Below are 25,210 nucleotides of genomic sequence, written 5' to 3' on the forward strand. Positions count from 1 at the left end.
ACCTGCTGGGCAGAGTTATACACTGACCTATATATTTATTGAAGGAGAAGTGACAGTTGGGAGTGGTTGGTGGTTGCCGGGGGTGACAGTGGGGAGTTTTTAACACCTTAAGTAGCTTGATGAAGGATGAGGCGATGAAGATGAAGGATGAGGTGATGGAGAAAAATGATGAGGTGGTGACATGTGGACAAAACCACGTTAAAAAAGGGCGCTTGCGTCGGGAAGTAACGCTCTTCCCCTGAGGAGGCATGGGCTAGGCCCAAATGCATGACAAGAACCTTTTTAACACCTTAAATAGGTTGATTTGACTAGAATGCATGAGTATCATGCACGGGTTAACTTGTACTATATATGTAGTATACATATATACTATACATATATACTATTGCCTTACAGATAGATAGATATATATATATATATATATATATATATACACACACATAGTATACGGTAAGGCAAATCGTCACCTGTGTTGAGGTCTGCATCGGCTCGCATTTCCATAAACACAGCCTTACTGCACTCAGCCTACATTAGAAAACCCCCTTCCCTAGACCATCACGCCTCTTCAGACTTAAGCAGGCGCAAGAGTGCAGTTCTGCATAGGGGTAGGTACTTGTGGGGTTTTTTGAGTTCATATGTACATCAGAAACACGCAATTTATGCTACGCAAATGTGCACCCATTCACCTATGCATCTGGCCCTGTAAGTTTGTTGTCTTACTTTGTGAATGGACCTGTAACATTTCCTATCTATCGTACACTGTATGCAAAATTTACTCACAAGCAGGGTCGGACTGGCCTGCGGGGAAGCCGGGATATCCCCCGATAGGCCCCAACCCTGTAAACTCTGCCCCCTTTCATTGATGGGGGGAGCGGGTACCTTAAAAGAAATAAAAATATATACTTACCACGTCACGGCGCCAGCGCCTCTCCTCCATCCTCTCTGCTCTGTTCGCATTGAATGTCAGGCATGATGTGATGACGTCACGCCCGACATTGAGTAAGGAGCGGAGCAGAGAGGACCCAGCACGCAAGAAAGAAGAGAGAAGACAAGAGAAGAAAAGAGATGAAACAAGCCAATAGGAAGGTAAGTAAAGGAACGGAGACAATGGGAGGGAAACAGAAAGCCACAGAGTGATGAGGTGAGGGGTGGGGGACAGAAAGCCACAGAGTGATGAAGAAGAGGGGGAGGGAAGGCACAGAGTGATGAATAAGAGGGGGGCAGAAAGACACAGAGTAATGAAGGGAGGTCAGGTGAAGAGGGGGAAAAGCAGCATGGAGGGTGCAGTGTAATCATAAGGAGGCGGAGCGTGGTGATGAAGAAGAGGGGGTGGACAGAAAGCCACAGAGTGATGAAGAAGAGGGAGGGGAGGCACGGAGTGATGAAGAAGAAGGGGGAGGCACAGAGTGATGAAGAAGGGGGGAGGCACAGAGTGACGAAAAAGGGGGGATGCACAGAGTGACGAAGAAGAGGGGGGAGGCACAGAGTGACAAAGAAGAGGGGGAGGGAAGGCACAGAGTGACGAAGAAGAGGGGGAGGGAAGGCACAGAGTGACATAGAAGAGTGGGAAAGAAGGCATAGAGTGACGAAGAAGAGGGGGGCAGAAAGACACAGAGTGATGAAGAACAGGGGGGCAGAAAGGCACAGTGATTAAGAAGAGGGGGGCAGAATGGCACAGAGTGATGAAGGGGGGCAGCATTGCACAGTGTGATGAAGGGAGGCCAGGTGAAGGGGGGAAAAGCAGCATGGAGTGTGCTGTGTGATCATAAGGAGGCGCAGCGTGGTGATGATGAAGGGGCACAGTAATGTGTGTGATGGCACAGGGGGCTTGTGACAATGTAATGTGTGGTGTGTGAGGGCACAGGGGGCTTGTAATGTATCTGTGGTAGGTGGTGTCTAATTAATGGGTGCTATTTTGTTTGTGGGGTGATGGTGGGGCAATTAAATTTTATAGCGGGGACTATTAATTTAAGATGGTGTGGTTTGGGGGCCATTAATTGAATGTGGGGCTGTGTTTGAGGAGCATGATGTCTATTTATTAAATGTGAATATTAAATATTTAATAGCAGTGACGGTTGCGGGAAATAGGTATATTTATTATACGTAAATTAATTGATTTATTGCTGGGACTGTTTGGAGGGAGGGAAATAGGTTTATTTATTAAATGGGAACACTATTACTTTAATGTTGGGGCTGGAGGAAGGCCTAAGTATTAATCGTGGTATTGATTTAATGCCGAGCCTGGTTGGATTATTCTAAATGTACCCATCTTTTTTTCCAAATAGGGCCCCAAACATTCCAGGATCCAGACAAGCCACAACTAAAGAAACCAGCAGCCACAGATGGTGAAAATGATAAGAACAGGTAGGACAGTCTGTCAAATGTTCTGATTCTAGTGGGACAATCCCGATTTTTGGTGACTGTTCTGCCCAATCTAAGGGGCAGGTCAAGACTGTGTACTCTTTATATACACACTGTATTCTTTATATACTACACTATGGTGCAAGCTGTCCTTCGTGGGCTGACCATTCCCCCTCTAGTGTCTGGTTTGCCTCTATGATGGCTGGCCACACCCCCTCTGGTGGGCCCCTAGCGTTGCAGTCCCCCAGTGGGCCTTTCATGCCCCAGTCTGACACTGCTCACAAGTAAATAGGCAGACTGGAAATTCTGTGAAACTGTATACATTGGCATACAAGGAGGGAAATGAAACTATCTGCACTCAATATTTTGTGTTTTAGTGATTTCTGAAAAAATTGAGTGTATAAAGATGAATCCTTAAAAGACCTATGATGTCAAGAGAGTTCATTGTGTATTCACTGGTATATTCCACTCTCCGGTGTGCCTAGATAACTATTGTGTTAAACAAAAAAAAAATCAGAATATTCAAGACAACTAAATTGTCATCTATAAAAGATTAGCTTCAAAAAGTACTGTGAATTGATATTAGAGTTGTGGCCAAAATTATTGGTACCCTTGCAGTTCTTTATAGTAATGCATCATTTCTTCCAGAAAATTGTTGAAACTAAAAATATTTTGGTATCCACATATGTATTTCTTTGGTTTGCAGTGGAATAAAACACAAACATTTGCTAATTCTTAGCTTATTTCACACAGGAATCCTTAAATGGGGCAGACAAAATTATTGGCAATTTAGAAGTAGTTAGAAATAATTAGATTTCAAGCAGGTGATTCTCCTTCACTTTGGAACGGAATTCACCTGTGGCGAGTAGCAGGTGGCTGCAATCTAAAATGCATTCATTAAACAAGCTTGAAAAGCAAGAAAAGGACTCATTCTACTGTTTTGCGACTGTGTGTACTGCATGGAGCATGGAGAGAAGACGGAGGTCAGACAGAAGATTGTAGTGAAGTATGGCCAGTCTCAAGGCTACAAATCAATTTCTAGAGACATTGATTTTCATTTTTCTTCCGTATGTAATGTTAATAGTAAAAACAGTTTTACGGTATTCACCGGCATAAGGAGAAGACCATTATGGAGTTATGGACCCAGTTAGAGACAGTATCTCGAAAATATAATTCTATAATGTTATGTTCCTCATTAAACCTGGGATTGTCCTGTCTCTATCAATGCCAACTACCCACATATACTCACTGTATATGTTATGTATTTTTTCGGATACATTGTGAAACATGGTAAGCCCTGTAAGTGCGACAGGAGTGTTTACCACTTACCCTCCCAGGTTGACTGTGCCCCAAAACATTTTCCATGCCTCTCTGTGCCCAAATTTTTTTTTGTGACGTGAAATAGAATGGGAATCAGAACAAGCGCAATGATATGGTGGAGCGACTTATTCTCCATAAAGGGCAGGGGAGAGTTGGAGAACCCAGCACCAGTCCTGCATACACCTGTCGCTGGTAATGGCATTGCTTTGACAGGATGCAAGTCAGAATGCAAACATGTGTCTGTCCATGTCATCTGCATTTCAAAACATGCACCAGTTTGACAAAACTCTGAAACTTCAGTGACCATGGCATTATAGATTTCTTTAAGAAGTGCAGAGTGAATGAATGAAGAGGTGGAGAGTAGTTTGGCTCTCTAGTGGAGTAAATTTGATCCTGGACATACCATGTAGAGGTGCAAATTAGTTTATTATTTTTGCACATAAAGAAAATACTGGCTGCTTTTTCATCTAGCACACATACTTGATAACTTTATTTTTACACTTAAATTTAAAGTTGATCTAGGACATGTCCTACCCCAAATATAAATCTGTCCCCACATTTTAAATTTACCCCCTCCCCTCCAATGCAGCACATTTTGCCAAGGTGCAAAGTTACTCTTTTATTTTGCTTTGCTCTCCTTGATGACTCAGACCCTCTGACAATAAGTTTGTTGTCGCAAATATTGATGAAAGGGTTGTTTATCTCTGGTTCTATCTAGTCTGTGTGGATAATGGTCCTTTGATAACAGATCTTGTGGATTCCGGCATGGAATATTGTGCCAGGATTAGGCTCAATAATATGGAGTCTGCACTTCCACTGAGCAGATTGTTTGGAAATTACAGGCAATTCTGTCCCTGCATTTCCTTCTTCTAGAGCTCTAACATACACCCAGTATACTTGATTAAACTTGTTGCCCTAAGAGTCTCCTTGGAATATAGAGAGCTTTTTGGCAGTTATTTCTGTTTTAAGAGGTTTTCCTGATGTTCACAGAAGTTCATTTGAAAATCCAAATCTGAATTTTTAATTTTTAATTCATCTTCCAGTTGTGTTATTCCTTTCTTTCAGTTTTTCAAATACACTTCTATAGTTCTATACTTAAAGCCATATTCAAGATTGCCTTATTTAACATAACTTAGGGGTCTATTTATTAATAGGTGAAAAGCCCTAGATAGCGAAAACTAAAATTTTTGCCAGATTTAGGACTTCTCCCAATTCAACAAAGCTCCCAGGCCTGGGAAGACTATCAACACCTATTGCCAGTGGTATCCTTTGCCAGTGTCTTCCTATGAACTTTGAGAAGCCTATTTACCATGTACAGTGGTGTACAAGAACTGACGCTGTACTCCTGGTTCCTATTGTCATCTTCGAATGGCGATCTCCAGGGTTCTAATATAGAAAAAACAGCTCACACTCAGATTAACTTCAGACAAGCCTGGTGAACTGTAAACTCCTCTTACCGTTGTCAAATTTTTTAATGGTAAATTGGGCAATAGAAGATCTCTGCTTATTGCAATCTTATCTTTTTATCTTCAATATCGCCCCTTGATAATAAATAGATGCCATAATCTTTTAGAATGGCTGGTGAAAACTCCAATCTGAAACCTCTGGGAATTCTCTGAACTTTAAAATATTAAAGTAATGCCAATTGATGCAATGAAAGCTCAATAATGTCATTTTCTAGTCTAACAACTCATACTTTGTCACTAGTACCCTAACTGATTTTGCACTCAGAGTTTATAATCCGTAAAATATATTCATATGTACATGAAAATACAGAAGCTCCAGTAGCAAGGTGATCAGTGATATCTTCTACTGACAGGCTGCTGTGCTCCAATACCTCTCACTCTATAACTTGGCTAATACATAGCACTTTTTTTTTGCATTCCTCATACACTTGGTTTTCTTTCTTTCACTTTTCTTTCATTTTTTTTATAAAGTATTCCTGTCACTATTAACTTACATTCTTTGACAGTATTGATTATAAAAAAATCTATTTTACTATACTTCAGGTGTGCAAATTGCCAAAGAAGAAATAGTGAATCGAGACAGTAGAGGGCCCCAGTGCAATGCAGGTAATTACTTAAGTCAACTTGGCACATTACATGATGTTTTAATCCCTTCTTGCGTGCAGTCATGTCCAAAGCAAGGAGACCTTGGGCTGAGTACATTTAAATTTAAGTCTGCTCAATATGGATATAGCTCAGTGGGAATTGTGGGCTTCCACATTGATCACAATAGTAACATCATCAGGGATATCCCCCAATGTCTGTGACGCTGTAGCAGATCTCCCCTGCATATCAGCACTGATAGATCCAGTGTGTGCTGGATCTAAAACTAGCTGATATGTCAGCTGCTTTCAGTTGCAGTTTACAGTGATCGGTCCATGCAATAGTGATGCCCTGAGACAGGCTCCCTTGGATAAAGAAAAAAGACCAAAACAATAATACAAATAAAAAACCATGATAAAATAATATTACCTTTATTCTGAGCCCTTTATCTCTCTGATACCTTACATAACATACATATACTTGGGAGATCGAACCAGATATTTTTTGGAGTAACTTTCTGGGCTTTCACTGATTGGGTTGAAGTAATTATGGAAATAATTATGGAATGTTGTTTATTTTGCTGAATGTACCTTTTCTAACCTGTGTATTGTGTACTTAAAATAACAATATATTTATTTCACTCTCCTACTGATGGAAAATTCTATCAGCCACCGTCCAAAAAATAACTTAGTAGGCTACAAAAAGCAGCTGAAAATTAGTTTTCAGTTAAGCAAACACATAGAAAAACTAAAACTGAAATGTGGTTTGAGGACAAACTTATAAAATAACAGTGATTACGAAGGAGTTAAAAGAACAAATCAAATTGTATGTGAGTTCACTTTAATCACAAGTGTCTGTAATGGAGTTAAGAGTTTTTGTTTAGTATGATAACTCTTAAAATCTCTTTTGGCAGTATGTATAAAATGGGCTGTTTTAGCTACAGTACGGTCCTTACATTTTCCTTTTCCTTTGTGATATGCACAACCACTGATCTGTGCATATGTTACATCTCAGATTACTAGGTCAAATTGCCCATCAATTGACAGCAGCAATAAGTGTTTGATAACTCAGGCAATACTACTGGAGAGTGAATTTAATTTTTTTCCAGGACAAAAAAATGTGCTCAAGGATGCCTATATTTCCATCAAAGCACATTGATATACTGGAGAAAAATGGTGGTGTTTGCAGAAGAACCATCCAATAGGAGGAGTTGGAGGAGTTGAGGGCATTCCTTACTAAGTACAGAGGAGCAGGAGTGCACCCAGTTTTTGTGTGGAGTCGGAAAAATAGATTTCAATTGCAGGGCGAGATTATTGAATAATCATTAAGATAAATTGATTAAAGTGTGCGTTTTTCATGAGCACAACCATTAACACTTCACAAATGAACGTACGTGTGCCACCAGCTCGGAGCTCATCCTATACTTCTAATAGGACGCATTTTGCGATTTACAGTTGTACTATGGCTGAGAAGTTTATTTCTAGGTGCCCTTTGCCCAATGTAAAACACATTTTCATGCACACTAAAGTACTGCATGTAATTAAGGCAATCCCAGTGCCACTTCACTCTCGTGATTCACTTTAGCCATATAAAACAGCAGTTAGGAGAAAAATGGAAACGTTTTATGTAATGAATGTGATAGTTGTAAATTGGTAGGAGTTTTGCACAGTGAGCTTCTTTTCTACCTCTCTACATGGTTGGGTGCACTTCTAGATGGCAGAGGCAGAGTGTGCTGGACAGATCATATATTCGCAGCTGTGCAAAACCAAGGCCTTTTTTTCTGCACATCCACTGCATTGCAAAAGGGAGGTTCACATTGTACATTTTGTACTTAAGTGCTGGACCCTTGTTATGTGCGTATTGTCGCTAACCAATAACGATTGTCGAACCTCGATTTGTGTTTCCAAAGCACAAAGATTTATTCGCAATAAGTGGAATAATATGCTCAAGCGAAGTAATAGTAAATACAGCCGTTACTTATCGCAGGCGCTCTGGATCCAGTGCAGTCATTCAATCCTGAAGTCTGAGGACAAGATGTCTGCACACTGGATCACAAGCTGCTGCTTATATACACAATCAAATACAGTAATACAATGAAGATGGTATAGCTTGCATCTATTGGTAGAGGTCTCAGGAATGTCCAAGGGGTTGTCAATCATTGGCTGGTTCATCCTAAGGAATCCAAAGGAGGGGGTCACCTCTCCAGGGGGTATGCCCGGCTCTTCCCGCCAAGATTCCTTAGTCTTAAGTAGTTCATAATTCCCTATCATTCATAACTTGCGTATTCACTCTGCGATTCCCTCGCAGAGTGAACCAAACAGTAGGATATGTAACGAGGTTCATTATGATACCACTCATGATGTGATTCCTTCAAACTGTTCCGTGTATTTCACTAATATGCATGTAACTCTGATATAACATATAAATACTACTATATTTCGACATAACTGACTATGTGTTGCAACTACCATTAATGTGTACTATTTTATAAGTATGCGTGTTTGTGCGAATGTATGGTAAAAGACCAATTACTGTTGCTGCCACGTGTAGTGGATGCGTACGCCCTTTCACGCCGTAGCGTGCCCTTGTACGTCGATGCGTACCGTACGCATCTTTTCAGACAAAGACAACCAAGTTTGCTAGACTTTAATTGAAATGACTTTATCCGATAAGCTGACTTCGACACCCTATTTAAAGAAGTTGCGAAAGTATGACATTGACAAGAAGTAAAGCTTGAAGTGGGAGACTATGTATAGTGCAATAGATTGGGAGAGATGGTCTTGTTCTTTATTGTTATATAGTATGAGGCATGCTATGTATTTTATTACAATTGGGTGAGGGGTTTGTTTCATTAAACTAAGCTAAGTGGTCCAGAGTGCAGTGTCCACAAACAAAACTCTTATGTGCTAGTGGCACAATATAAAATAATAATGACCTAACAAATATTTTTTTTAAAATAAAACAATAAAAAGCCTAACCCAGTCACTACCTTTTATAGGAGTGCTTGTCCTAACACAATAATGGCATAAAAACGCAACAAAAACAGTGCGCCAGTGAATGATTGTCTATAGGTTAAAAAAAAAAGCCAGAACAAATGTGTCGCAATCCACAAGTTTGAATAAAATAAAAACTTTTTATTACATCTAATAAAACCAAAAATTATTTAAACAAATAGAATAGATGTAGAATATTTATAGATAGTTTTACTATCATATAGGATACTATTCAAAAAACCTGTGTTATATTTATATTATATTTGGTGACATTTAGGATTTTTTTGTCTAAATAAATTTTGATTTTGTTGTGTTTTAAACACAATCAGAGCAGCCGGGCAGCACACTGTCCCTGCCTGTCACTGCCGAGCGGACCTGCACATACTGTGCAGCCCTCGGCAGCCTCAGAAGTCGTAAAGGGGGCGGGGCCTAAATCACCCCGCCCTAACATCCCCCCGGGGAACAAACATTTTCTAGATCCACCCCTGCATGTGTAGCGGCGTGTGTTAGTGTGTGTGTGTCTGTGGAAAAAACTTTTCTCAGAAAGGGCTCATCCGAATGACCTGAAATTTGGTATACTGACATTATTTGACAAAAAAATGCATGAGTATGCACGGGTTAACTTGTATTATATACGTGTCAATGCAAGGGATATTAACTATACACTGAGAGGTTATGGAAAAAAAACTACACACAGAAAAGTGGGACTTGTATTTTACTGTTTTCTTATGGCAGCTTTGATTGACATAAATTCTAATCAGTTGTGACATGTTTCAACGTTCTTTGTTTGCAATCAAATATATACAAAATCTTAATTAGCTAATGAGTCATACTTCAGTAGGTTTAAATGAATTTGGAGACTGTACATATTTATTTGGTTTAGGATTTTGTCAATAAGAGGAAGTTTGTGTTTCAAATTTAAGTTAAATAATTTAGTGAGCAGTTTTTTTTATTTTTTTTTTATTTTGCTTCAAGAGTGTGTTATCAAACCTAAGTCACCTTTTTGTCTACAACAGCAAGCAACCCCTTGTTTAAATTTTTTACTTCTCTCCCTTACGTACTTTGTTGTCACCCCACTGTTCAATGCCGTCCTCAGAGTGCCATAGCGCCGTAATTATGAAAATTGTTAGGGCGTCATCCTGAATAGAGTGCTGACAACATCCTTCAAAGTTAATTAACTTGCACATTCCTGCTCTTTTCCAAAACTTGTCAATCAAGTCATCACTGACTAATCATAATAGGAACCGATGCCATAATATAACAAGCATAAAATGTCCACAAAGAAGCAATGATCTTTTACTCTTTGTTGGTAAATGGATCAGAGATTTCCCCAAGCCTACAGCAGGACTGAAAACATCTCTCAAATATGTAAACTTTTAAATCAAATTAAGGAGCATATTTATCATAGGGCAAAAGTGCTGTATTGTCTCCAGCAATTGGGCTTCAACCAATACATCAACGGTTCGCTGCTGGGTGGAGATAAGCTATGCCATGCGAAGCATGTGGGAGACGATTTAACAAGCAGTACATCTATGCCACAGTACTTGTGGAACTGAAAGCCCAGGTCTGGTTTTCAGTTTCACTGATGCATATGTGAACCGTCTAGCTGGGTCACACATGCGCATATCCCCTGAGGCTGGCCTGGCGAAGCGATAAGTTCACCCTTACCCCTCCAAGCTAATATTGCTGATACAGCTAATTATCATTCAACTGCCCCAGAGATATGCTATGAATAAATTGTAGCAATAGGTGATTTTTTAATGCGGCTAGAAACGGGGGTAAAATAAATACCGGTAGTTCTAATTAAAAATAAAAAAGATGCAAATAGGCAAAGGCAGAACATTGAACAGTAAAAATTTATATGTGAGTGATTACAATATCTCAGGACAATCACATAGGTTCTGTGGTTGGAATATTAGGTACATTTATACATTTTGAATATGAAGTAATATATCATTTTAGAGTTGAAATAACTTAAGTGCACAGAAACATGGATGTTTATCTTCCACATGCAGCATTTTTTTTGTACACAAGTTTAAATATTGTATAACATGCACTGATTTATAAGGAAGACAACGTTTTATCAGTTTACTGATATCACTCTTTATTGATATAATATGTGATCTTATATGAAAGGTAAGCTTGGTTAGTAAAGAACATTATGTCTCAGAATTTTAAATACATGCTGGGTTAAAATGACATTTAAATATTAATTTTAATTTATTTTTAAAATTTTGGATTTGCTCTTGAAAGGTCACAGTTCTGGAGCATTTAATTCATTTAAGGTACCATTACCAGTATCGAGAAAGAAACATCTCATTTGTGCATCAGACTTTTGCCAGTGCCAGTCCGTCTTCGAGGACCATCTTCCTGGGAAATTACTACAGTTTTCTTCACAATGCAAGGGCTATCAATTAATGTCTTAATGCATATTATTAGGCAATAGACTGCTTAATAACAGACATCTGGCCTATCCCAGGCTGCAGGGACAATCTCAGTTTAGATTATTAGAAACAAAGGGAATAAAGAGATATAAACCATACTTACCAACCTTGTACGCCTTCCCTCTGGGAGATCCCGGAGCGGAGATGATGTGTAAGGGCTGAATGAGGGCACGGCGTTGCGAATTGTGTCATTTTAGCCCCGCACCCACTACGCAAAAGCGCCATTTTTCCGCGGGAGTGGGGACAAAATGACAAAAATCTCAGCGAATCGCGTCATGGAGGCTGCAGTCCTACCCACTTCACTAGGAAGTGGGCAGGATGTGGGAGAATGGACTACTCTCCAGGGAATCCAGGAAATCTACCAAGAATTCGGGAGCCTCCTGGACATTCCAGAAGTGTGGGCATATATGAACTAAACTCACTTAGGACATCTACAGTACAGAAACCTGAGCAGGAGGGATTGGCAACAGAGAGTAGTAGGTGACAGAGATGGTTTACACAGATTGGTAGATTTATTTCTTGCAATATGGGCCTGATGCTGAGTTGGAAGAACGTGGGGTGTAATTTATGCTAACAAATGCTGCCTGTAAAAATTGTGTATAACTGCCGAGTCGTATGTATCACAAGATGCTTCCAGCTTTGAACCTGTAGCATGTCACTCACCGGACCGTGAGTGCCTCTTCACTGGTGCGTGGCTCTCCAGTATTCCTGCCTGCACCTATCCTGAACCGTGGCCGCCCGCCATCCTGATGGTCTGCACATGCGCAGTTCCTAAGAACTCTTCTGACCTTTGCTTTTAGTTAATTGGTTGATCAGGCAACGCTCCCTATTTAAAGCAACTGTGTTCATTACCTCGTTGCCTGATCTTGGAGTCTCATTCCCTGTGAGTCTCTGAAGGTGTTCCTGTGTACTTCTCCGTGTCTTCAGCTTCCTGCTGATTCCTGCTCAACTCATTGCCGGTTTCCAGACCGCTTCAAGTCTCCTGTGTTCTACTATGTCTTCAGTTCCCTGCTGATTCCTGCCGGTTTCCAGACCGCTACAAGTCTCCCGTGTTCTACTATGTCTTCAGTTCCCTGCTGATTCCTGCTCTAATCATCTGCGGCTTCCAGTCCGCTATTACCTCCAGTGTTCTACTCGTGTTCGCTATCTCCAGTGATTCCTGCATTGCTCATCGTTGTTCTACCCGTGTCAAGTTCTCTGCCTGTGTGCTGACCCGGACCCTGATTACCGCTACCACTCACCTGTGGTTTCTTTACTCGTGCTGGCGTGCAGCCGCTCAGCTGTTTCTGTATCCTCTCGTGGACAGCCTGCTCAACTGAACCGCGGTATGCTTACTTTCTATTGACTGTATTAGTTTACTGCATATCCGCTTGGACTGTTCTCCACTTACCACGGAATCCTCTATCTCCCTGAGACTGTGTTATTACTCCGCATATCTGCTGGGAAGTTTACCTCTTTGTTCAGTCATGAGATACATATGCTAATTGACCTTCTACCATTAGCCTGGATTCCAGTAGTGAATTCGTCTCTGTCAAGCAGCGCCTGCCACACCAACATAGACTTGTGCCTATTGTTTGGGATCAAGTTCCTTGTGCTCTCAGTGTCTACATTCTATGTTTCCACTCATCAACACTTGTACACCTCCTCACCTATTTAGCAGTTTTACAACTTGCTATACGCAGACCACTGACTTCCCCGCTACCTACCTGCACCTGGACAAGTCCTCTCACCATAAGCAGTGGTACAACTTGCTATACGCAGACCACTGACTTCCCCGCTACCTACCTGCACCTGGACAAGTCCTCTCACCATAAGCAGTGGTACAACTTGCTATACGCAGACCACTGACTTCCCCGCTACCTACCTGCACCTGGACAAGTCTCTTCACTCTAAGCAGTGGTACAACTTGCTGTACGAAGACCACTGACTTCCCTGTTACCTTCCTGCACTTCTTCACGTTCATCAAGATCCTCGTGTTCATATCTACCTAATCATTAACCAGATTGCTGCTAGTCATTGACTTTTCTATTTGCATCCTCTCACCATCTGCTGAGTCATATGTTCCGCTAGTCACCCTGCTACCAGAGGACCACTGTGTAACCCACACTACTCTGGTAAGATCATCATCTGGTGATATCCTGGGCAAAGACTCCTAGTGCCTGTGACATAGCATATGCGCCAGGTTTACATTAGACATACATCTACCCACAAATACATACATATAACCAGGTCTTAAGCACAAGAAAAAGTTTATTTACCTTTGTATTGACATCGAAAAACACATTCTCTATTAGGTTTGATATAACACGGGAGATATAATGTTCTCGTATACAAATGAAGAGACAAAACAAATATTTTTAAATATGCCCACATAATCCTATAATAAATGCATGATCAATGTAGAAAGCACCTATCAACTTCAGAGGTAAATTCGCAGTCAGCAATCAGAAGGGATTAGCTAGTGCTGGTGCTGGTCATCATCATCAGTGTGTATTTGCATCTGCCCTCTAGCAGATGGGAAATATATGGCTCAAAATGTAGAATAACTGATATTCCACGCTGTGTGATGTGACTTCTGGCATTTGTGAACAGTGGAAGAAAATATAAATCAACATAATCTACTTTTTTTAAAATCTTTATTTTCAACTTTCCTGATATTACAAATAAATAAAAAAACAACAAATATACACAAAATATACACTTAGCATAGACTGTGCTGTGTAATAATAAGTTAAGTATGAAGTCCCTGGATGGAGAATCAAAAGAAACCCAGAGGTTGTGGAGAGAACAGAAAAAGAGAGGGATGGTTTCTTGACTTGGCTTCATAAGAGCTACTGTTGCAAAGTGCTAACTAGTTCACTCTCTCTTTTTACCAAAGCCCCTTGGCCAGAGACAGGGGCGGATTGGTCATAGGCCTTACTGGGAAATTTCCCTGTAGGCCGGTGACCTAATGAGGCCGCCTGACGTTTTTCTTTTTTATTGCATTTGTTTTTCTTTTTTAAACAAGGAAGGTGACAGGTGCTGTCCCATGTGAGCAAAGAAGCGCCGCTGGAAGCTGCTGAAAGTGTGGATGCAGCAGTGGTGTGTGTGGGGGGGCTGTTGGTTATGTGTGTGTGTGTGTGTGTGTGTGTGTGTGTGCGTGAGCAGCGGTGGGGGGGCCTGTTGAAAATGTGTGTGAGCAGCAATGGGTGGACCTGTTGGAAATGTGTGTGAGCAACAATGGGGGGGCCTGTTGGAAATGTGTGTGAGCAGCAAGGGGGGGCTGTTGGCTATATGTGTGTGAGTGTGTGTGTGTGTGTGAGCAGCGGGGGAGGTGCTGTTAGCAATGCGAGTGTATGAGGGCAGCTGGAGGGCCTGATGGCAATTTTGTGTGTGGGCAGCAGGGGGGGCTTATGGCAATGTTGTGTGTTGGGAAAGAGGGCTTGTGGCAATATAATGTGTGTGTGATGACAAAGGGGGCTTGTGGCAATGTAATGTGTGTGTGATGCCCAGGGGGGCTTGTGGCAATGTAATATTGGTGTAAGGTAGGTGTTGGCTAATTAATGCGTGCAATTTTGTTTGTGGGGTTATGGTGGGGCAATTTAATTTAATACCTGGGCCTATTACTTTAAGATGGGGTGGTTTGGTGCTATTAATTGAATGTGGGGGTGAGTTTTGGAAGAATTAGGTCTGTTTATTAAATGTGGATATGAATTATTTAATGGCAGTGATGGGAAATAGGAATATTTATTAAACGTAAATGCTATTTATTGCTGGGGTGGTGGGCATTCTCTACTTTAATTCGGGTTGGAGGTAGGCTACTAATTTAATGGTGGACTGTGCGTTGGTGCTAATTATTTAATGGTGGGTGCTAGTAATTTATTTGTTGGGTTATGGTGGTGCTATTTAATTTAATAGTGGGGCCTATTAATTTAAGGTGAGGTGATGGGACCTTTAATGGTGGGGTGGTTTGGGGCTATTAATTGAATGTGGGGCTGAGTTTGGGAAAGAGGGCTATTTATTAAATGTGAATATGAATTATCTAATGCTGGCATGGTTGGGGGAAATGGCTATATTTAGTAAACATAAATGCTATTGCTGGGGCTGTTTGGAGGGAGGCAAATAGGTTTATTTATTAAATGTGAATACTAATATTTTAATGTTGGGCTGGAGGGAAGCCTATTTATTAAATGTGGATATTGATTTAACACCCAAGCTTGTTGGAGTTTTCTAGATTTCATGTACTCATTTTTTTTCAAAATAGGGCCCCCAGCATTCCAGGATCCAGACAAGCGGCAACTGATCAAGAGACACCAGCAACCACAGGTCGGGAAAGTAACATGAACAGGTAGGAGAGAGCAGGACAGTCTGCCAACTGTATTTTTCTATATTGGCAGTTCCTCTGCACCAAGTGCAAAACATGAATATGTGTATTGTGATGACATTTTCTGTTACTGGGTTGCTACTGCTAAATTTAGTTGCTCATTTTATTCTACTTTCTATGCATTAGTCATATACAGAGGAGGCAGCCATTATGTGGGTGAACCAATAATCATACATCCCAATTGTCCCAATTTCAGTGGGACAGTCCTGATTTAGAGCTCTGTCCCATGAGTGGGAATGTTGGGGGAAGGGTGGTATGTAATGGGCAGTCTAGCACTTTACAGCCCTCTGATGGCATAGTCAGCTTTGTACTAATCCCGCCTCCTTTTGTGTTTGCTCTGCCTACAGTTGATTTGGTCCCGCCCACATGAGGCCATTTCCAGATTTTTTTCCAGGGCCACTTTATTTTCCCAACCCGCCCCTGGCCCGGAGAAGACTACCATTGGATATTTTATTTTCCTACTTTTACCTACTTTTTTTCTTTAATTCTTATAGAAAGAAGAACTGGAAGCTAAGCTGCACATGCGTGAACTGCCAAGCCAGTTCATGTCTGCGCATTTACCCCCACACTGTCCTGGTAAAGCGGTAAACTTAACCACAGCCAGTCAGTATCGCCGTGCAGCTGAGTATCAGCGGCCGTGGCGAAAATTTATTGTTAAATTGCAGCAAGAGACATTTTTCTATTTCTGCGATAAAGGGCAATAGAAAATCTTTTATATAATTAGGTTTCAATAAATAGTACAACTGAAACAGCTGCCTGTAGGTTGGATTTATTGTACTACTATTGGTTTTTGTGAGTGTGTTAATACCATTTGTTTTAGAATTTATAGAATGAGGGAATAGTGGGTGATCATCATTTTTTGTTGTTATGATATAATTGGATGTACGGTGTTCATGTGTAAAAAGTCTACAGAAGATATTACTTCTATCAAAATAATTTATTACCTTACTTGCTTATGGGTCTAATGTTCCCAGAAGAGTACATATAAAATGCACCAGATATATTGTTGTATATGTGTAGGTTGAGTGATCAGCACTGCTCTGTGCCCTAAATTAATGTATGTTGTTGCCTCTAGAGAAGTGTGGAGAGCGAATTCCCAATAGGCTCCTAGAACAGAATGTAATCAAAAGTAGGGTTTCCCAAGGCACAAAAATGTAAGTATGAAGGCAGAAGTAATGTAAATAGATATATATAAACAAGTGTAAAAAAAAAAAAGTAAAATAGCAAGTATCAGCATGAAAAATCACAAGCATGGTAATGTAATGCACAAATATAATTAAAGTCCAAACATCCCATACACCGAGCAAAGGATCCTAGTGAAAAATTAAATTCAGTGTCAATAGTAGCCCGTAAATACCCAATAAAGAGAATTGGGGTAAGAGTAGAATATGGCCATCTAAACAGCATGTTCTCATGAACATGGCCCTCTTTACCCTTTGTCTGACATTTGTACTTCCTTTGTCATCCTCATTTGTACTTGCTCTCTTTTTACGTGTGTATGTTGTATGATCTGCAGGGACTGGCAGAGCTGGGGGGCAGGGGGCATCTGCTCCCCGGGCCGATCCCATAGTGGACTACCTTGGGGTGGGTCACTGAGCTACCTGCATTTTTTCCTTTAAAATGTTCCTAATAGGCTGTTGAGCCGAGTGTCGCCACCCAGGCCCCTGCTTAAATTTGCCAACCAATGCCTGACGATCTGTGCTTCTGTCTGCGCTGCAGAGTTTTGTGTCACCTTACAAATAATCAGTGATGATTATGTGTACATATTTTCTCACCTTCGCTAACTATGTAACTATATATGAATTATAACTATATGTAACTAAGTTTTAGGGCATATTGAAGTAATTGAACTGAAGTTATATCCAGTCAAAACAATGCATTAAAATTGCAATAACCTGGTGCAGTCATTAAGGCCATCAAAGTATAATAAACTCTCTGGTCTTTGGCTACTACTCCTCTGCCTAATTTACATAGTACAGATATAATCTCATGTAACTTTCACAAGGGTCAGAATGTGATTTGATTACAATTAAGTTGTTTACCTCCAATATCTAAATAGTAAAATATGTTTTTTTCTGATTGTTAAGAACAGAAATGTACATAATTAGATTGACCTGCAGGTTAATATACTCTAAAAAGAGGAAATAAATTAGAAAACACTAATGATGTATGGGACAGTTGAATGAAAAACACGGCTGTTGGAGCCATGCTTTTCTGGCTCTTAAGCAACTCCTGTAAGACAAGCTTAAAACCCAGTGACTCCTAAGCTCTCGTAAGCAGCAATCACTCAGAATGTGCTGTTAAGTCTTCAAGACATAGCTCATTATCTTTGCCTGCTAAGTGATGCTTTACTCCTTATCTACAATTTTGGGCCACTAAAAATTATTAAAGTCCCTCTTAGGGGGGAATTCATTTGGCTGCGTTACGAGTAAAAGTAACATGGCCCGCGCATTATTACCGTTATTACAGTAATAATGGGCTTTATTATCGTTATTACGGTAGTTTCAACGCTGGCTGAGCTGCGAGCAGAAAGCCGGGTTAAAACTATTGTAATAACGGTAAAAGTTTTAATGCCACGGAAATTCGGGGGGAATTGAAATCCCCCCTTCATGTCCTGCTCCCCTCCTGTAGCAAACGGGACCCCTGCCATTACCTGAAGCTAAGCTCACAGCATAGGAGCACTCACTCTGTACAGTCTGATATCAGAAAAGAAGCGCTCTATCTCTAAATCAACTAAATCCAGTCTGATCCACTGAATCAGACTGGATGGATCAATTTCTCCAGCTGTATAATCTGCAGCTATTGACTTCAGAAAAGCTGTGTGGTTCAAATCCCAGATTCAGTTACAGAGGGGGCTTCATGAGGGGGAACATTTAGACAAAGAGGTGGATTTTTCCAAAAGGGAGCATCCACTTTAATGAACAGCAACCCCTGTAAAGAACATCAAAATTGATGTTTGGATACTTTTGTAGGTGTGAAACTAATGGCAGTTTCCACCTCTAGTTACATTGTAATAAGGAATATTTCTGCCTAGCAGACCTGGATTCAGAGGTAATAGCTCAGTACATACAGTTCTCAGTATCAACCAGGGATATACTAGCGGAGCAAGGCAGCTGTTAGTTTTGAGGCATATACTGCAGTTAGCAAACTGTGGCAGGCATGTAGTTTATTGTATTGGCAGAAATACTCCATAGATTGTTTAGGAAAGAGCTACTGGGAATTGTCCAAATGTAGAGTCTTTGTAATGATGTAGTTGATAATAATGTTATTTCTTTGGTGTGTGTAGATTATAAAAACAAAACTCCTACAGAAATAAACAAGATCAGATTCATTCTTATTGTTTATTTTAAAACATGCACAATATATGTGTTCTGGGTTATATTTCCATTAGTAATAACTATTTTGTGCCTGATACTCCATCTTTCTGCACCTGGGGGTACCTCCTGCTGTATTTTTAAGGGTTCTTAAAAAATGATCCAAATAGCGATGTTCTTCTCTTGTTTGCATAGGATTCCTTCTACACTCCAAAGACAAACTGGTAGGTTAATTGGCTTCTGATTAAATTAGCGCTAGTGTGTGTGGTAGGGAATAAAGATTGTAAGCTCCACAGGGGCATGGACTGATGTCAATAATTCAATCACAGTTGCCTACTTTTTGGATTTCCCCTTTGGAGGGTGTGATGATATGATGTGTATCACCACAGCTGTCCCCATTGCGCAATATCTAAATTTGCATAATTTCACATCAAATGGAATCATCAAGACCCCACCAAATTCCGAAGAAAGTGGTGCGGGATCTGGGAGGCTGTACATTCCAGGAGGGTAGGCAAGTATGGAATAAATATATTCTGAAAGTACTTTGTAATATGTAGCTGCTATGTAAATAACAGTAGTCACGGAATAAGCAGCAGATGCTGTCTCCAGGAATAGACAGTGGTACTTTACTTAGCAGCAGACAGGAAACTATGAAGTCCAAAATATCATGTAACTTACCTAACTAACCTAACCTCTCTGGCTGTAACTAACAATATTGTCCCTTTCTAAATGTGAAAACATAAAAACAGTCAGACTGTAGTCTCAGGACCTAGAGATTCACCAGTCATGCCAGGAAGGTCCCTGTCTCGTAAAGGTCTTGTCAAGAGGATGATGAGCTATTTTAGATGTAGCTTGCTAGGACATATTGGTGCAAATTGTCCAGTTGCCAATGAGCCCGTGCAGTAGGTTGCTGCTTATGTAAGGCTGAGTACACACTACAGCAAAATTCTAACAATGGGATATTTGTACTCAGTAGCAAAATAAAGAGAAAATCTATACATCAGCAGTCTACAGCTCTGTATGAAGCTTGCACTGAACACGTGGGTAACACTCCCAGGACACCAACAGACAGGGAGAGTATCAAAAAAGCCAGATAATACATGAAAAGCCGATGTTCTCCTCTCCAGCACAATTCCATGTGTCCTCCAATATGCCTGAAATAAGCATAGACCCAGACAATAACTGCTACATGCATTCACTGTGATCAATAATACAAACACAGCTCTGCTGCACAGTGTTCTAATCCTGCACCATGAGATAACAATAACCTGTGACTGCTCCCTCATATACAATGCTAGAAGTTACACATCTCAGACACAATATTGAGGTAATGGGGAACCCCAGGACGGGTGTTAGGGAGATTACACGGGCAGCTCCTACAGACACGCATGTAGGAGCTGCCCGCAAGTATACAGGGAGTTGACTGTCGGGGGGGTCACTAATGTGATCATGTTTTAGAATATATATATCATTGCTGATGAACAGCAACCATTTGTAGCTTTTTGTGAAAATACAGACAGGCACAGGTGCATTACAACAGATGGCTTAAAACCTATTACCTATTACATACATGAAGACTATCACAATTAGTTGAATGGGAAAGGACAACTATAGTGGGATACTGCAGTATGTAAGAATTAATATTTTGTTTGGAAATTTAGTTTAAATTCATAGGCTCAAGTTGTATAAACACATTAATATTTGTAAATCCACATATAAAAACACATACACGCTATATATTAATTATAAATGTTGGGCAAGGACATATTTTCATCAGTGTGACAGGTGACTGTTTTTCTTGTAGCTAATTAACACCAAAAGCAATAATTGATCGGAATATCTGTATGGCTGTAAGAATCCACTCCAAACTGCAACAATTTGCAAACAGCCTGGATAAGATCTTCAGACTCAATCGAACATAGTAGAAAATCTCTGGCCTATATAGATATGAATATACTCTGTGTACAGTCAGGATATAATTATTATAGACAATGCAGTCTGACGTCTGACAGCTCCAGACCCCCAGACACCAGCTTCTCCAGTGACAGGTGATGTCAAACATCCCTGCTGATATATTGTCGTTCCAATTCTGCAAAGTGCATACACACTGCAGAATTGGAATGACATTGTTCCATCATTGAATGTCGTTGAATGAGATTTTTATTTCAGTTTAACAAACTTCTTCAACAATATTAAGTGCTTTGGAATGATAACTGTTCCTCGTTGCAGGGTACACACTACTGTGATATCGGAACAATCAGTCAAATATCGTCTGATTGGCCCAATAATCTGGTGAAAACTCTTTAGTGTGTCCCCATCTTAAATCTCAGATTATCTTTCTTTGCTCGACTCACCTGTACTGCAGTACAACAGGCAGAGCCAGAAAATCAAATGTGAATAGTTACCATGGAGTGCAAATGTGTAGATGCTCTATTCTAGGGAGTGATTTTCCCCTCTTCTGGAAGTTGTGGGGAACACAAATAATTTCAGGAGAGTAGTCCAGGGGGTAAATGTATCAATAGGCGGGTTCTTCAACACCCGCGTGTTCAGCCTCTTCCGCGATTAAATTTCAAGCGGCGCTGCATTGTAAAGGGTTAACTTCCCTTTACAATGCAGCGCCGCTTGAAATTTAATCGCGGAAGAGGCTGAACACGCGGGTGTTGAAGAACCCGCATATTGATACATTTACCCCCAGATCTCTTTGACAATACTGTTAATGCAGTGACAGTGGGCGTGTCCTCTGAAACCCCTGAAACACAACGTTTTTCAAGCATAGCTGAGGAGACAGAGAATGATGAGGTCAATAGTGTAGCACAAATGATTCACCTCCTCCTGTAGAAGGGGATCTTGTTGAAAGTGTTGAAAATGTTCTTGCCTGATCTTGAGGTGATTAATGACCTTTTTTGGCTCAGAACATTTGAAAGACCCCACTCTAGTAAAATCCCCAAAAAATGTAAAAAGTTGTAAAGGGAACCCGTTAGAACCCGATAGTAGGCTTTTGTACACTCATATGGCAATTTACAATGACTTTCTGTTTTAGGTGACAAATATGGAGGCAGATATTGTGGAACAGCTGCAAATTCCTAAGCCATATAGGAGAACGGTTAGACCTGGCTCATTGTCACGTTATATATTATATATAGTATATATATACATATATAGCGGATGATGATGGTGATGATGATTATGGCAGGACATTTAAGGATACAGGAATCCTCTGGTCTACAGATGTTTGCATATTGTGTGTCCTACCATAAGTGCCAATACAGTGCTCCCAGGTCACATTTTAGGACTTTGTTTCTGTTACCTATTACAGAGCCATGGACTATTTGGGCTTCTTATAAATTCTACCTAAGGTTATCGGTATATTCTAATTATATCTATACTACACGGAACCAAGAAGTGAAACTGTTACGCCATACTTCATCTAAAATAATAGCTAGAGAACTGATCCATGTTATTTAACAGAGTGAGAATACCAAAATAAATCCTAACTAATCAGAGTACCTCCTCTATGTTGATAATCTTGAAGGAATTAAGCAGGTAGTTCACAGTCACTCACCTAAAGACCTCAGACCGATGGTTTGATGGAAAGATTTAACAAAAGCCTAAAAGTATTCTAACAAAAGGTTGTAGATAGAGATGACAAATAAACTGTGATTACCTGCTAACATATTTATTGATTGTCTTAAGGGAAGTTCTACAACCATCTACTGGATTATTGTTGTTTGACATGTTGTATGGGAGACATCTAGGGGATTGGTAAACATGGCTAAAGAAGCAAGGGAGGGAAAAGCGAGTCCTCACAAAAGCGTTATTGAGCAATTCTCTTAGATGCAACAAAGGACAGCTGCAGTATTGCTGATTGTGAGAGACTATATAGAGCAGACTCACAAAGGGAGTACAATCATAATGCTCCAGTGCGTACCTTTACACCTACAATAAAGTGCTTATTTTAGATCCCTCTGTGGAAAGTAAGTTTTCGCCAAATGGCAGTGACCAAATGAGATTTTAGAAAAAAAGGTCAATTATAAAGTGTAGCAGATAGCAAAAATAATATCTGAAATGGGTTTCAGCTATGGAGCCTGCCCTCTCTCTCTCAATTCACTCCAGGGAACCCTTAAACTAGCTTTCACTAGGGCCAAGCCTCTTGGAAAGCTGTCTTTCCATCATACTACACAGTTTCACTGGAATTTAAAAAGCACAAGATAGAAACTTGGGACACACATATAGACTATCTATAATCTTCTCAATGTTTCTATCACACTGTTACTGAATAAAATAAATAAATTACGTCCCACAAAAGGAAATCTTGTTTATAAACTTCAGTGCAAAACTATTCCCACTTGTAGGCCTAATTCATACTTAACAAGTTATCACTGATTAGCCCAACTCCTTCCATTGGCAAGTGCAAAGTTTTGCACTCCTATAGATGTTGTCATTTTGGACCACTTACTCATGCGGATGTAGGTAAAATCAGATGCGTGTCACAAAAAAAGCACTATGGATTAATACTTTTGCACAGTCAAACAAAAAATGCATTGACTGTAGTTTTAGAAGACCCTACACATATGTAGTCTGTTGTACACATTTTAAACTACAATTGTGATTTAACACTTAGACAGAACATCCAACTTCTCTGTTTTGCCTGTGGCTTAGGTCTCTAGAGGAGCCTCTAACAAACTTTGACATCGGTGGCTGTGATAACCTTATCACATTACTTTCACATTCATGCCTCTGGCTGCAGTGTGTTGAACCAAGTCAACATTGCATTTGTTTATCAATACGCATACCTCACTGAGTGTGGCAAACATCTGCTAATAAACACTGATGTTTTCCTATTATAAATGCTCATTATAGTGAAAATTAATATGGGAGAAAAGAGTCACAATAAAACAATGACTTATGTTTTCACAATAGAGCCAAACAGAATGATGCATTCCAAACCTAGATTTAACATTTTCTCTATCTCTGTAATGCCACTTTGTCATGCTTAGTCAGCAGACAGAAATTCAATAATCAACGGAAAACCTTATGGCATCAAATCTGTGTGTACCATCACAAATGATCAACAAATTTTCACTACAGCAGAAAACAGATGTCTGGCAAAAGTTTAAAACAACCTAATCTTGTTACATCGTGCAGCCGCATGTATTCTCGTGGTTGGGGGGCAGGAGGGCATTTATTTTATTACAGGAAATGACAGATTTCAAGACGCATCCTTTGTGACTTGGACATTTATTACAATGTACTTCAATAGAACACGAATGCAGCTCCTGTTAGATAGTTATATCTTGTAGTACAGTCAATGTAAATATGTTCTTTAGTTATCCCTTCATCATCATGATTTATTTATATAGCGCCACTAATTCCGCAGCGCTGTACAGAGAACTCATTCACATCAGTCCCTGCCCCATTGGAGCTTACAGTCTAAATTCCCTAATATAGACACACACTCACACAGGGAGACAGACAAAGAGGGAGAGACTAGGGTCAATTTTGATAGCAGCCAATTAACCTAGCAGTATGTTTTTGGAGTGTAGGAGGAAACTGGAGCACCTGAAGGAAACCCACGCAAACACAGGGAGAACATACAAACTCCACACAGATACGGCTGTGGTCGGGAATTGAACTCATGAACACAGTGCTGGGAGGCAGAAGTGCTAACCACTAGGCCACTGTGCTGCCCGCAATGTCATCCTCACTTACCACAAAAATACATTCAACTGTATTGATTACAGTGTATTTATCTTTACAGTGCCAGGTTTGGTCTGTGCTTTAAGCTGGTGATATAAGAAATGAGAACTGTATAACAAACATCTGTTTAATTATTAAGACCAGAGATGAGGGAAATTTTCATAACAGTTTTGCACAATACTTGTTTTCAAACCAACAGATTTACCAGTGATAAAAACACAAACCGCTGAAAAAAAACCCACTGTTTTGCAAAACGCCACATTAGACATCTCCTTTGTGTTTTTCTTTTTTAATGTAAACTATATGGAGTGTGAAATGTATCACGCTAGGGTTTACCGAAACCTGGAAAAATCCGCCAGAAATACAGCTTAAAAAAAGAGGTGATTGTGAGAGGTGACATAGCTCAAATCAAATACTCTTTCAGCTCTCCTTCCTGTCATACAGGCAATAAATAAACAAATAAATAAATGAAACGTAGTGCCCCCATTCCTAAATATTATTATACTTCTTTAGTATATGGGCCTGAGTCATTAAGGAGAGCAACGCAAAAAAAAAAAAAGGCGTAAATGCTCTTCTCCTGGACAAATCATATTACAATGCACGGCATGCATAATTATTTATTATTTGCATGTAAAGAAAATCCTGGCTGCTTTTTCATGCAGCACACAAA

The 25,210-nt window shown here is 40.2% G+C and overlaps 1 protein-coding gene across 9 annotated transcripts in view; it reads left to right on the forward strand.

The window, feature by feature from the left end:
- Positions 1-25,210, forward strand: part of MAGI2 (membrane associated guanylate kinase, WW and PDZ domain containing 2) — a 768,432-nt gene that overhangs the window by 56,574 nt on the left and 686,648 nt on the right. For 6 of the 9 annotated variants that reach the window (XM_075208713.1, XM_075208714.1, XM_075208715.1 and 3 more), the window contains exon 2: positions 5,691-5,753. The exons of the other annotated variants lie outside the window; for them this stretch is intronic. In XM_075208713.1, the coding sequence (XP_075064814.1) occupies positions 5,691-5,753 (63 nt within the window). The remainder of the gene's footprint in view (positions 1-5,690; positions 5,754-25,210) is intronic. 9 annotated transcript variants of the gene reach the window in all.

This window comes from Mixophyes fleayi, chromosome 4 (genome assembly GCF_038048845.1).
Source record: "Mixophyes fleayi isolate aMixFle1 chromosome 4, aMixFle1.hap1, whole genome shotgun sequence".
Lineage (NCBI taxonomy): Eukaryota > Metazoa > Chordata > Amphibia > Anura > Limnodynastidae > Mixophyes > Mixophyes fleayi.